The sequence below is a fragment of the Pseudoliparis swirei genome, chromosome 17 (assembly GCF_029220125.1).
Source record: "Pseudoliparis swirei isolate HS2019 ecotype Mariana Trench chromosome 17, NWPU_hadal_v1, whole genome shotgun sequence".
NCBI classification, from domain to species: Eukaryota; Metazoa; Chordata; class Actinopteri; order Perciformes; family Liparidae; genus Pseudoliparis; species Pseudoliparis swirei.
Genome location: NC_079404.1, coordinates 3,793,655 through 3,808,014, shown reverse-complemented (window position 1 = coordinate 3,808,014; position 14,360 = coordinate 3,793,655). Strand labels below are relative to the sequence as shown.

General features: G+C 45.0%; 3 protein-coding genes across 3 annotated transcripts in view; all 3 read right to left on the bottom strand.

The window, feature by feature from the left end:
• Positions 1-12: 12 nt before the first annotated feature.
• On the bottom strand, positions 13-5,979 carry polr1c (RNA polymerase I and III subunit C). The gene is made up of 8 exons (XM_056435422.1): positions 5,905-5,979; positions 4,974-5,045; positions 4,496-4,603; positions 4,225-4,357; positions 3,054-3,185; positions 2,737-2,889; positions 1,668-1,817; positions 13-1,371 (listed from the first exon to the last, which is right to left on the bottom strand). The coding sequence occupies exons 1-8, from the start codon at positions 5,974-5,976 to the stop codon at positions 1,217-1,219; spliced, it is 975 nt and encodes a 324-aa protein (XP_056291397.1). The 5' UTR covers positions 5,977-5,979; the 3' UTR covers positions 13-1,216.
• Positions 5,980-7,404: 1,425 nt separating this feature from the next.
• Positions 7,405-9,888, bottom strand: si:dkey-191g9.7 (GRIN2-like protein). The gene has a single exon (XM_056436198.1). The coding sequence runs from the start codon at positions 9,886-9,888 to the stop codon at positions 8,998-9,000; it is 891 nt and encodes a 296-aa protein (XP_056292173.1). The 3' UTR covers positions 7,405-8,997.
• A 124-nt stretch (positions 9,889-10,012) lies between these two features.
• The window catches only part of ndst2a (N-deacetylase/N-sulfotransferase (heparan glucosaminyl) 2a), a 33,809-nt gene continuing 29,461 nt past the window's right edge, over positions 10,013-14,360 (bottom strand). The window contains exon 15 of the mRNA XM_056435078.1: positions 10,013-10,198. Within this exon, the coding sequence (XP_056291053.1) occupies positions 10,112-10,198 (87 nt within the window). The 3' untranslated portion in view covers positions 10,013-10,111. The remainder of the gene's footprint in view (positions 10,199-14,360) is intronic.

Genomic DNA, 14,360 nt, shown 5'->3' with positions numbered 1-14,360 from the left:
AGCTCCGTGAAGTGAGGCGCAGCAGATCAACAACACGACCTGCTGCAAGGTCGACGCAAACGGGCACGTGAAAACACTGATATTGATTATTTGAAGCAATCAGTGGTCTGCAGACGTTTAACTCCGCCTCCTTTTAGCGTCCGCCTGCTTGGAATCTCCACCCAAATAAGAGTACGCTTCACAACTTCTTACAATGGAAACGGGAAGATCACCGTGACTTTAAGGTCATTGCACATAACTCCACGGTCAAACCCCGACATCAGAACACGTTGGTCTTTGTGGGGGATTAAACGAACATAGAACATGTGGATTAGTGAGCCAGATGTTCTGATCCTCAGTCAGAGCCAGGCTACGTTCAGCGGTCTACACTCCATCTCACGCTGGAAAAAACACCCTGAAGCCTGATAGGGGCGTTCTTCCATCGACGTCTACTTTTCATAACTATATCGATCATCTTGTTACCTGCGACTTTCTGCTTTAAAGAGCCGACGCATTTGACCGCCAGTCAAAAGCAGCACGTTCAACCTCTGCAGCTTTAACAGATGGAACTATTTACTGGGTCCTAAATCGACCGCATCACTCACTATCAGGGGAGCAGCAGCTCAGACACATTGCACCATGTGATCCGTGTATTTGTGTTAAATACATAACCGATAGGGAAAAGGGCAAAACTGGCGCTAGGAAATATAACTGTGCCCCTGATATCACTCAGAGGGGCAAAAAGATGTCCCCGTAATTTCGATAATTTAATAGCATTTTTGTTGTTGTTATTTGTTCACGTCGGACCACCGTGTCCCGGGGCTTGCGCGGTCGGTGATGTGCTCCTCGTCACTTTATTGATAGAAAGTAGACTTTAACGTGGTCTTTTGTTCTCTGTTGTGTGTCACATCTGGATAGGCGGTACTAGGTAGGTACATTTTTGTATAAATAACCACAAAGAAATAAGAATAAAATAGGATATGATTGTCTGATTTCTGTTTGTTTTTTGTTCGAAGAAAACACTTTGAATCTGTAGACTACTGGCTAATAGTCTTGTTATTGCCATCTTTAGGACCATTGTTCATTAATCTAAGCCTAAATAAGTATATTTCTTACTTTTGCCCCTGGATTTCCGTCAGTGGAGGCAAAAATTGCCCCCTTAAACAAATATGTGAAAGTCCTACACTGCCCTGTGAGCTCTATGGTGGCCGGGAGATGTTCACGGTGACCTTTGACCTCATTCACGTGGATCTGTTTGACTGTCTGTGAACTTACAGATGAAATGGTCTCGAAATCTTCCGAGCTTCACCACGTTCTTCAGGTCGTCGTGCCGGAGGAACTCTCTGCTGCATGTATCCAAGCGACTGTTCACTACTTTGGCAACCTTCCTCCCTGAGAAGGGAAAAGAAGTCAGACGGTTACGTTCACAGATATAAACAAGTTGAAACTACGGAAACTGTACAATTCCAACTGGAAGGTTATACTATTTCTACATTTCACTGAACCCTTCCTTAACAGACTGCATACCTGGGCATCTGTTCAAAAGCTTGGATGAAAGAAAACATGTGGAGATGTGACGCATGCTTGCAGAGTAACAGATTTATAGTAGGCCATCGTTTCACCACGCATTCTGAAGAGCAGGGTTTTTTTTTAATGGATCTCAGATTTGTGAGGTGAAGTTTTCTTACCATCAACATCTTGGATGTCTATCACTCCTCGGGAGAAGCAGCGCTTTAAGCGCTCCGCCTTCTCCCCCTCCACCGGCTCCAGCAGGGTGATCTCTGGGAGGAGGCGGTAGCTGGCGGTGGCCACCGGAGAGAACTTGGCGTGGTCCTGACCTGAGCACAGAACTCGCTTCAGGATCCGGCAGCAGAAAATATGCGGTGAAAATGTAAGAGTGCACGGACCCGGCGGCAACCTACGGTGCCGAGGAGTGAGGCCGATGTCTTAAAACGGCATTATCTTCACTGACCACCAGGGAGAGAGTCCTCTGGTTGTATAGAAGTCTATGCTTCATGTGTTAAAGCTGCATTTTTTTCTACTGACCACCAGGGGGCGACTCCTCTGGTTGTATAGAAGTCTATGCTTCATCTGTTAAAGCTGCATTCTCTCCACTGACCACCAGGGAGCGACTCCTCTGGTTGTATAGAAGACTATGCTTCATGTCTTAAATCTGCATCATCTCCACTGACCACCAGGGGCGACTCCTATGGTTGTATAGAAGTCTATACTTCATGTCTTAAATCTGCATTCTCTCCACTGACCACCAGGGGCGACTCCTCTGGTTGTATAGAAGTCTATGCTTCATGTTTTAAAGTTGCATTCTCTCTCATAATCAGCAGGGGGCGACTCCACTGGTTGGATAGAAGTCTATGCTTTATGTCTTAAAGCTGCATTCTCTCTCCTGACCACCAGGGGCGACTCCTCTGGTTGTATAGAAATCTATGCTTCATGTGTTAAAGCTGCATTTTTTTCTACTGACCACCAGCGGGCGACTCCTCTGGTTGGATAGAAGTCTATATAAATGACTACTTCTCTCTTGATTTATTCCCTCAGTAAACATTGTAAACATACATTTATGGTCTCTATCTCTCGTTTTAAATTGCGCAATATGCTACATCAAATGAATTGTGCTATGAAAAATAGATTTGTATTCATCCACCATGTGATTAGACACTTCCTGATGACTAAATGTGCTTAAATTTGCCAGATCCGTATCCGACTAGTCTTCCATCCAGACACTCGGAAAGCTCTCACCGAGTCCTTTGACGCAGTGCATGACGATGTCCATCTCCTGGCCCGGGCGCAGCTGAGCGATCAGGATGTCGTCGTGCACCGGTCTGATGACGGAGTCCGCAAAGACGTCTGCCTGGTTCCCGATGGGGACCCACTTGATGTGGCTGGAATAAACTGAGACGAGAGAGCAGGGGGAGATCAAGAGCATCCGTTAGTGTCGGATTCTACACAAACGTCCTTCCATCGTCGGAGCGTCCGGCCTCGGCTCCCGTTGGGGATCCCGTGTCTTTAAACGTCTCCAGCAGTTCCTCGTTCATTTGGCGTCACCAGGAACCTACCCATGTGGTTCAGATACAGCTCTCGAGGGTCAGCCGAGTCTTTGCCGGCTCTGGGGTTCCTGCTGCATTTAATCTTCAGCTGCAGTTTAATCGTGTCTATTTCTGAACCTTCCTCCTCTGCGGGCTCTTCACCTGGAATAAAGAACACATCACTAGGGTGTGGACCTCGATATATGGTCTGTGCACCGATGTAGCCATGTGATAAAGTTTGATTTTCAATCATATATATATCTTCTAAAGCAAGATAGCTCCCTGCAGCTGATAGGTCGTGGTTGTTATTAACAGTTTTTAATTTCCACTTTTTGCCATGAATCTGTAATGTGATGGAATACTATGAATGGGTGACGCAGTGTCCCACACAAACTATTCCCCCAAATATCTGGAGTCAAGACTTTTGTTTTGATGTCTCCGTATCTTTAATCTTAAAGGAACAGTGTTTGAGATTTAGTGCCATCTAGTGGCGAGTTGCAGATTGCGACCAGCTCCCCCTCCCTGTCCATGGAGAGAAGTAGAGAGTATCTTTAGGAATGTATTTCTACTATATTGATTTTCTGCACTTCTTTATGACCAAGACTTAATTAAAAACATTTAAAGAATACAAAAATAAAAAATCTGAACTGGATTAGGAGTTATTTCTAATTGATATTACTAAATATTTAGCAAACTATGCTCTGCACGAGGATAAATGGTCAGCGTCATCACGAGGAAGATGAACATAAAACATGGTCTCAAAGTCAATGTCAGGACTGCGATAGTATTATGAAGTAGTACTCATATTGGTACTCGGTACAGGAAAGTACCCACATGTAAGTTATTGTACATGTACTTATACTTCATCTGAGCCCAAGTGGCATCAGGGCGTCCCTCGTTATAACTGGAGCTGTTGTCCATTCAGTTGTCAAGTTGGAGCTGCAGGTCGTCAACCTACCTCAAAATAAAATATGTTTCTGTTTTATGGAATACACATAAACTCAATCTTTGAGTTTCTGGTCTTTATACCTTTAGTTACTCTCCATTGAACTTGTTTAGATTGCACAAGTCATAAGAGGAGATTCTGATTGGATAAGGAGATTCGATACAGGATGAGGATCCAACCCCAAAGCCCCTCATGTGGCTTTACGGTGGACCATGCAGCAGAGGGTCAGGGAGCGCTGGGCTCTCCTGAGTTTACCTGGGCTCCTGTACTCAAACAGACGAGGGTCAGCTTTGATGGGGACAAGGCCTAATCTCTGGGCCAGGACTTCATCCTGGACGATGGACGTGTTGTTGTAGATGAACACCTTCTCTATGGCCATGGTCGGCACCTACAACCAAGAATTACGCAACGTGCATGAATGAAAATGTCCAAGACTCTGAAACAAAATGTAGAATCTCTGCCCATTAGGACTAGAAACGAGTCACAAGTCGACCTAAAGAGTCTTTCTGCTGAATGGAGGTCCTACCTCTGCGAGTAAGATCCTTCTGAAGGCATTGGCGATGGATGCATCGATCCCCACCATGTCGAACTCCATCGTGCTCTCGTTCAGATGCACCATGTCGATTCTGAAGTTCTGCAAATGGAGAGGACATCTGCATTCAGTAGGAGTGTGATCTCACACACACACACACACACACACACACACACAAGTACAGAGAGCGCATTGGTCTGACTGGAAATACACTGAAAGTAGGATCTTCTATTAGTTCTTTCTGGATGTAAAACATACAATTATGTTTCATTTTGACCATCCTAAGCTCCTCATGTTCTTCTTAGCTTCTTATGAGTGCAAATTATTTGTACGGATGTACATTTACATGCTCTACACATGTTAATTAATATGGATAGAAAGTGCTTTCTTTCCAAGCCGTGACTTGCGTTGGCCCAGAAATAAAGACAGCAGCCGAAATATTAGGCTCACCATTCATATAACAAAAATATACCTTTTGAAATTTCCGCATATCCCAGGCGTCATCATAGCCGGGGTAGTTGCCAGGATAATCCGACGTGTGGACCTGGAAACAAAAAATAATCATCCAATCAAAAAGCAGAAGGAGGATGTGAAAGTTCAAAGGTCAACTTGTGACTCGTTTACGAGTGAAATAGTGACATTAAGATGCGTTCATGTTCACAGTATTTACTGGTGAAATAGTGACATAAGGATGCGTTCATGAACCCAGTATTTACCGTTTGAAATAGTGACATTAAGATGCGTTCATGTTCACAGTATTTACTGGTGAAATAGTGACATAAGGATGCGTTCATGAACCCAGTATTTACCGTTTGAAATAGTGACATTAAGATGCATTCATGAACCCAGTATTTACTGGTGAAATAGTGACATTAAGATGCATTCATGAACCCAGTATTTACTGGTGAAAAAGTGACACTAAGATGCGTTCATGTTCACAGTATTTACTGGCGAAATAGTGACATAAAGATGCGTTCGTGATCCCAGTATTTACTGGTGAAATAGTGACATAAGGATGCGTTCATGATCCCAGTATTTACTGGTAAAAATAGTGACATTAAGATGCGTTCATGTTCACAGTATTTACTGGTGAAATAGTGACATTAAGATGCGTTCATGATCCCAGTATTTACTGGTAAAAATAGTGACATTAAGATGCGTTCATGTTCACAGTAATTAATGGTGAACTAGTGACATAAGGATGCGTTCATGATTACAGTATTTACTGGTGAAATAGTGACATAATGTTGACGTCTGCCCATAATACACGTTTGAGCTCGCGCGCGTGTCAGTAACGTTCAGTGTTCCGCTCTCGCGAGGTGACAGTGAGCAGCTCAGAGGACCCTGAACGCTCCAACTCGCGCGTTATGTTGTCATAAATCCATTAATAAAACCGGACTTACATTCTTCACATCATATTCTCCCAGTATTATTCGATTCCGAATTTCTTCCACGCTGGTCATGGTCGCCGCCATTTTTATCATACACCGTTTAGCTCCGCCCACATTTCCGTTTCATACTTTAATGGTCCACATGTGGTCAGGCGGTGCACTACTGCCCCCTATCGGTACGGAGTGTAATGATCAATAAAAGGCTTATTGTGTTTTCCTTGTTTAAATAATGTGCTCTTTAGTCCTGTATAGTACACACACACACACAGTCCTCCCCCAGTCCAGCATCAGGTGTGAATAGGTGTCTGTGTCGAGCCCTGTGATCAATAGGGTGGTCTACAAAAAGAGACTAAATATAATGTTCATCACAGCTCAACATAATAAAGGCCTCACTATACTTCCTGAACAGCTCCTCTGCTGCACCTGAACATCCTCAACAGAAGACCTGAATTTACTGAAGAATCAACCGGTTCACAGGGATGTGAGGTCAAAGGTCAGGGATGTCGTATGTGTACAGATTGTAAAGTAACTTGTGATATTGGGCTGTATAAAATAAACTGAAATGAATATATGTCAAAGAGATGGCTATACGACAGCTTTTCTCAATTAATGTGTTTTCTTATTTCATTTTCTAAACATAGCGTTTGTATTTTAATGTCACGTTGGTGACGGACGACGTTTTCCTCATGTTGAGTTTTTAACGTGAAGACGTCGCCTGTATTATATTAAATATTTTGTGTTGCTGCCGTTAACATTGAAAGTTGTCTATTACTGTTTGAGTTTTGGTGTGTTACCTTCGCATTGAAAATGCGGAAGGTTATGTTTTGATCGCCGTGTATTTATTTATTTGTATGCGTGTTATTCGCATAACAAGAAAAGTTTTAAACCGAATCGCATGAAATTTGGTGGGATGATTGGTTATTATCCAGGGACCATTTGATTAGATTTTGGGATCGATCGGGTCAAAGGTCAAGGTCATGAAAAGGTCAACATCTTCTTGAATCGCATGACATTTGGTGGGATGATTGGTTATTATCCGGGGACCATTTGATTAGATTTTGGGATCAATCGGGTCAAAGGTCAAGGTCATGGATAGGTCAAAATCTTCTTTTTACCATAGCACGGTCCATTTTTATCCAATTGGCATGCAACTAATGCCAAAATGTTCATAATGCAATGCCCAATCTTGTGATATGCGAAGGTATGCGCTCTACCGAGTGCCCATTCTAGTTTGTCATGTTTTATAAATGCGCTATAAATGAATTAAATGGGCGTCGCTGTTTTGCATAATGGCAACAAAAAATATTCTTGAATCATCCCTGAAACGATTGAAAGCCCGGTGCATCCATTCCTCCGGGTCGGGGGGGGGGGGGGGGGGGAGCGGGTCACTGACGTCATGGCAACGGTCTCTTCCTGTTCACGACGTGGCTTCGGCTAAATACTGAAACATCAGATTTCACAAATTATTGGGACATTTGGTATTCGAGCTTCGCACTCATCACCGAGACGACGGAGGTTCAGTCCTTTATTGCTGGCTTTAAGATTCGGACACTCGAATAGCTCGACTCACTTTAGACAACGAGACTTTTCAACCGACAAACACGTATAGTGACGCCGGCCGTTACTTCCTGTGTGTGTTACGGAGGCCTCTACACACACACACACACACACTACACACTGCAGTGGTGCTCAAGAGCAGCGACGGTACAAGTGAGTCCCAGAGGATCCCTGAAGGAAGCGTATTTCTGTAAATCATCGCGATACAATATATACAGGAGTATAATATATTGGAAACGTAAAACTTTTTTTACACAAAATAAAACCCTGATAACTTGTTCATCACATTCACACGTTTCATGAACACAAGGTTTCTTTTGTAATGAAAACGGGATGGAATTATGAAAAGAAAAGTACCTAAAATATGATTTTTCGGAGGGCTACTGGATCAAATGTGTGTGTCATATCATTTAAATGATTTATTTTTCATTCATAGCGTTTCTGACATTTGTCCGATGCTCGCTGTATTTCATTAACATTCATCATTTGTGGCTTTATGAATCACGGCTGGATCATATGAATGTGATTAAAGTCGTCTGCATCGCGTTCCTTTCACCCCACGATGATTATTAACGTGATATCGTAGATCGGTTCCTCCCAAAATCGGTTTTCTGGGGATCCACTTCTCCACTTTTTCCAATTAAGATTAAATAATTATAAGAATAATCCAAACATTCACCCATGGGGCTTGAGTGTGGACGAGAGAAATGTGTCAATAAAAGACGACAGATGAAATTCTGCTCGTTTTTTTAAATGGTTTTTAATTTATAATTTGTTGTGTAAATATTCTCTGTTGTTGTTGTTAGCTTTTTTGCACTTTATCACTATTATTATTATTATTAAAATCACTTTATGTTGGACAAGAGAGAAACACACTTTCAGATCTTCTGTATGTTTGCACAAATGGAAGAAGTGACAATACAGAGGACTAAAATAATAAATAAATAAGAATAATATATATATATATATAAATAATTTTTTTATTACAAAATCTCCTGCAACTCACCCGAGGGTCGCGACCCCGTCAGGTGTTTGAGAATGTTTCTGCTTTGGATTTTTAAATACACATGTTTTTTTTACTTACTTTAATTCATTTAATTAAATTGAATTATTAGCATATTTGTTATTGTTTAATTTATTGTACCATTTTTATCAGGGTTTAACTCTTCATTGGTGAGTTATTATGACGTAGCCGTGAATACATGTAGTGTCTACTGGCATGTGCCACTTGTGCTCTTCCCTGCAGCCATAAGCCACGACTCATTATGGTATGTATGTCTAACTAGTTTATTACGACGACAGCTGCAGGAATCCCGACTCCAAAACCTGAAACGTTAAACCGTTTGACAAAAATCAAACGATGAAATATAATGTTCCCGCTTATTTCTCGTTTTCCTTCCTCCTCTGCGCTTTTTATTTCCCCTTTCTCTCACCGCAAATCTTTAATCGCCACGTCGTATCGATCCTTTTCCATCGGTCACTCGTGGCGTTTATTATTCCATCTCAGTTGGGCCGTCTTCATCAGAAGTTCTGGTTCCGGCCGCCCGGTCAGTCGACGGCCGTGGTGCCGCGAGCGCAGCAGGCCGGCGTCCGGATGGAGCCCATCATCCGGCTCCTCTTCCTCTCACAGCCGCCGTTCCCGACCGGCTGGGCGGCGGCGGCGGCGGCGTCCTGCCGCTGCAGCTTGGCCGCGTGGCTCGCCGTCTCCTGGATCTGCAGCTCCAGGTGTTTCTGGATGGCCACGCCCAGCTCCTCCGGGTCCACCGAGGCCCCGTACACCTCCCACGTCATCCCCTCCTCGTCCCACTTCACCTCCTTCACCGGTGACTTGGGAGCACCGCCGGGCTTCTTGGCAGTCTTGCTACAGGACCTCCTGCTCTCCTCCTCCTCCGCCGCCAGGTATATCCGGGGGAAAACATGAGGCTTGGCCGTCAGTCGCGTCTGCACGCCGACGTCCCTCAGCTCTTTGGCCGCCGTCATCGACCCCGCGTCCCGAGTCGCGACGGTTCCGACGCGGCCCTCTTCCCCGCCGCGCGGCGGCGAGCTGATCCAGGAGCAGTTGAGGTTGCAGCACCGCAGCAGCTGTTTGGCGTCCAGGCACGTCTCGCTGACCGAGGAGTCGAGGCGAGGCAACGCCAGGTGGTACGTCGCCGACAGAGGGGGCGGCGGCAGCCGGGAGGGGGCCGGGATGGGCTGCGGGTGGCAGTAGGCGGCGAACATGTCCTCGAGTTGAACATGGCGGCCGCAAGAGCCGTAGCAGAGCGCCGCGTCGCACTCGGGGGGAAGAGGAGCCGTTTCCGCCGACTCGGGGGACGAGACGCAGACGCACCTCCCCCGAGGCGGCCGCGCTCCGCCTGCTCCTCCGCCCACGGGCCCTCTGCAAACCGTGGTGATGATGTTGCCCTGCTGCACCGGCATGGACTGCTTGCAGGCCAACATCTCTCGGAGGCTTTGATCTCCAACGCGGTACGCGGGTTCCGCAGCCTGGGGGCCCGCGGTCCAGGAAACCTTCGGACCGCCGCAGTCGGTTCCTCCGGTCGTGGAGGCGGCTGAATGTTCGAGCGTCTCCGGTTCCTCCGGGGAGGGGTCACCGGGTCCTCCCGCCGGCCTGGAGGGCGGTATCGTCTGCGTTGAGCTCTTGGAGGGGTCAAGGAGAGACTGGTCAGAGAGGGTGGAGTCCAAGGAAGAAGCTCCTCCTCCTGGTGGGAGCGGCTCTGACCCAGGACGCCCGGACTCGGCCATGGAGAACCTTGAAGAAGAAACAAAACCAAGTGAGTGTGGAGGAACATGTTTAAATTGAAGAAGAAAAAGTTCTCTTGTATCTCCACTAACCCTAAGCCTGCTGCGACCTGATTGGTCCATTGCTACTAAAAACAGAAAACAGAACATTTTCGATGCCGGATTTTATATTTCTGTTTTTGGAGAGATTAAACAAACGAGATCCAGCGTGTTAAGAGTTGTTGGTAGGTTGCACTGTGTTAAAGAGTGTGTTTCAGAAGGGGGGGGGGGGGGGTGATGCTAACGGATGCAGATGACACCGTCGTAAACATGCCAACGCAAACAATGGAGAGGTCACACATTGGATCAATCGTGTCTGAAATTAGTTTACTTAAAATATGGTATAATGGTGTTCTACATCCTGTTGTTCTACATCCTGTTGTTCTACATCCTGTTGTTCTACATCCTATTGTTCTACATCCTGTTGTTCTACATCCTATTGTTCTCCATCCTGTTGTTCTACATCCTATTGTTCTACATCCTTTTGTTCGACATCCTATTGTTCCACATCCTTTTGTTGTCCGTCCTATTGTTCTACATCCTATTGTTCTACATCTTGTTGTTCTACATCCTATTTTTCTACATCCTATTGTTCTACATCTTGTTGTTCTACATCCTATTTTTCTACATCATATTGTTCTACATCCTATTGTTCTACATCTTGTTGTTCTACATCCTATTGTTCTACATCCCATTGTTCTACATCCAATTGTTCTACATCCTGCTGTTTTACATCCTGTTGTTCTACATCCTATTTTTCTACATCCTATTGTTCTATATCTTGTTGTTTTACATCCTGTTGTTCTACATCCTGTTGTTCTACATCCAATTGTTCTACATCCTGCTGTTTTACATCCTGTTGTTCTACATCCTGTTGTTCTACATCCTATTGTTCTACATCCTGTTGTTCTACATCCTATTGTTCTACATCCTGTTGTTCTACATCTTGTTGTTCTACATCTTATTTTTCTACATCCTATTGTTCTACATCCTTTTGTTCTACATCCTATTGTTCTACATCCTGTTGTTCTACATCCAATTGTTCTACATCCTGCTGTTTTACATCCTGTTGTTCTACATCCTATTGTTCTACATCCTGTTGTTCTACATCCTGTTGTTCTACATCCTGTTGTTCTACATCCTGTTGTTCTACATCCTATTGTTCTACATCCTGTTGTTCTACATCCTGTTGTTCTACATCCTGTTGTTCTACATCCTGTTGTTGTCCTGGTGTCAACATGCCCGTGTACATTTAAATCGGCTAATAAAGAGTCGACGCTCAGATCAGGTACACGCTGCATCACATTTATGACTTATAAATGAATGAAAAGATACATATTCATTGTTCTTCTCATCTCATTGTTTGGGGGATTCGTGTTGAGTTATTATTGATTGACTGATGGCTGCCGTCGCGTGACCAGAACACGCGGCGTGGTGCTCAGCAACAGGTCAGCGCTGACGGGGCGTTTCATTCCTGCTCGCAGCCTCTCGGTGATTTGAATCAGAATTTCATGAATGGAATCAAAAGACGGTTTTCAGAAGTGAAACTTTTTGTAAATATAGATATGTTTAAGATGCCAGGTGTGTTGGATTGAACTTCAAAAACCTGATTTTTTTTTTTCTCATTTGATTCACCAGATCCAGGTCCACAGGATGTGGGACATTCCCAGCAGTCATTGAAGGCAACAATGTGCAGCGCCCCTGCCTGACCCCCCCCCCCCCACACACACACACACACTCCATCCCATCCTTCTGTGCACCGTTCTCACGATCAGATTGACACCCATGGACACGGTCACATGATGCATAAACACATATACACAACGTCAATAACGCACACGCACACACACACACACACACACACACATATATGATCCGTGCATTCTGGGAGCTGAGAGGGTTTTTAAAAATGTTTTTCATCCTTACCTTTCACAGTGAGATTCTGAGCCTCTATCTTCCTCTCTTTTGCTTTGAGATCTGTCGGGTGATGGGTGCAGTTCCCTAGAAAGCCCTCCTCCTCCTCCTCCTCCTCCTCCTCCTCCTCCCCCTCCTCACATCCACAGGTGACCTCTCTCCCTTCTCGCTCTATCTTGAACTAAACTCCATCCACTGAGCTGCGTGCAGTCCCTCTCATGCTCTCCCTCCTTTGTCCCAGAAGCCCCCCCGGCCGTGAACAAGATGGTGGAGGAGACCCTGAGATGATAATCCTCCCCCCCCCCCTCCCTCCCCCGCATCCGATTACAAATGCGAGGAGGCAATCTTCAAATCCCCGTTTTTTAAAGGAGAGCCGAGCCCGGTTTCTCTTTTATCCAGCTGTAGTGGGAGACGGGTGGAGGAGAGGGGGCGGGGGTGGGGGAACGACAGCGAGGAGAGACGGTCGGCGTCATCCGTCGCTCCACCTGGGAGTCGAGGAGCAGGGCGGACGTGTGAACGAGCGCGTGCACGAGAAGAGAGGGACGTGAAGAAAAGCGCCTTCTTCATCCTTCGCTCATCACGCCCTCGGCTTTAGTTTCACACCTCTCTCTCTCTCCTGCTCCACATCCCTTCCCCCTCTCCCCACTTCACTACGCCCGTTGCTATGGAAACTACGATACTCAATGAGGGCCCCGTGGGCCAATCTATTTCATATTATTACCTTTGCATTGAAAATGCGGAAGGTAATGTTTTGATCGCTGTGTATTTATTTATTTGTATGCGTGTTATTCGCATAAGTAAAAAAGTATTAAACCGAATCGCATGAAATTTGGTGGGATGATTGGTTATTATCCGGGGACCATTTGATTAGATTTTGGGATCGATCGGATCAAAGGTCAAGGTCATGAAAAGGTCAACATCTTCTTTTTACCATAGCGCGGTCAATTTATATCCAATTGGCATGCAACTAATGCCAACATGTTCATCATTCAATGCCCAATCTTGTGATATGCGAAGGTATGCGCTCTACCGAGTGCCCATTCTAGTTGTTGTTGTTTTGGTTTTCGTACAGCAAAGCCAGAGACGGCTGCAGACAGTTTTCACGTCCGCAACCTCGTCTCTTTTTCATTTCCACGTGTCAGAAAAACATGGAGGATGCCAGGGAGGGAGCACTGTCGTATTCATAGAATGTGTTGTAACTCTGTACCTCTGTTCGTCACATGACATCTATTGTTCTGTCCATCCTGGAGAGGGATCCTCCTCTGTTGCTCTCCTGAAGGGTTCTTCCCCTTTCCCCCCCCCTAAAAGGTTTATTTTCTATTTCTTCAGAGTTTTTCCTGATCCGATGTGAGGTCAAAGGTCAGGGATGTTGTATGTTGTAAAGCCCTCTGAGGCAAATTCATAATTTGTGTAATTGGGCTTTACAAAATGAACTGAAATGAACTGAACTGAGTGTGACTGACTGTCAGTCCTGCAGACGTTCCACCAAAACCTGGACGCTCGTCTTCCGGCCTTCTGGACGCTCCGCGCTGAAAGTACATTTCCCGTCCTCGTCTTTGTGGGCGAGTTCTTCATATCGGCACGACGGACGCAGAGCGAATATTAAAGATGGCGACACAGTGAGAAGAGGCACACTCGCTGTGGTTCACCCTTCTGGCGTCCATCCATCGCTATCGGCGTCAGAATAGAAGGGTTGGCTTCTCTTCTCAAGGCTTTACGAGACAACAACAAATAAATAACATATACACAACAGCGTAACAACCAACATACGAACAATCAGACAAGAAAACAAGAACGCCAAACTACAAAAATACCATGAGTATTACCATAAGTAATACCATGAGTAATACCCGAATACTATAGGTGATACCATGAGAAAAACCATAAATAATACCATAAGTATTAACATAGTAATAACATAAATAATACCATCAGTAATACCATAATACTATAAATAATACCATAAGTAATAACACAGTAATAACATAGTAATACCCTCATACTATAAGTAATAACATATTAAGTGCAATTCAAGTGCTCATCTGTTTTTATTAAAGGTATAGTCGGGAGAGATGAGTTTTTATAAATCAATAAAACAAGCCAGGACTAGAATATGGCGGCTGCCTCCCGGGCCTCATGCACTCATCACTCTGCTGATGAGTGTTCACACGTATCAACACCACGGACGTATTTCTGGTATTTTCAAGGCCGCTTGTGCT

Bases quoted from the DNA above. Each gene is read 5' to 3' on its own strand.
- polr1c (XM_056435422.1), bottom strand. From the start codon at position 5,976: ATGGCGGCGACCATGACCAGCGTGGAAGAAATTCGGAATCGAATAATA. The intron at 4,604-4,973 runs GTATATTTTTGT...CTCCATTTGCAG, and splicing joins ATATGCGGAAATTTCAAAAG to AACTTCAGAATCGACATGGT. The intron at 4,358-4,495 runs GTAGGACCTCCA...TCTTGGTTGTAG, and splicing joins GAAGGATCTTACTCGCAGAG to GTGCCGACCATGGCCATAGA.
- si:dkey-191g9.7 (XM_056436198.1), bottom strand. From the start codon at position 9,888: ATGTTGGCCTGCAAGCAGTCCATGCCGGTGCAGCAGGGCAACATCATC.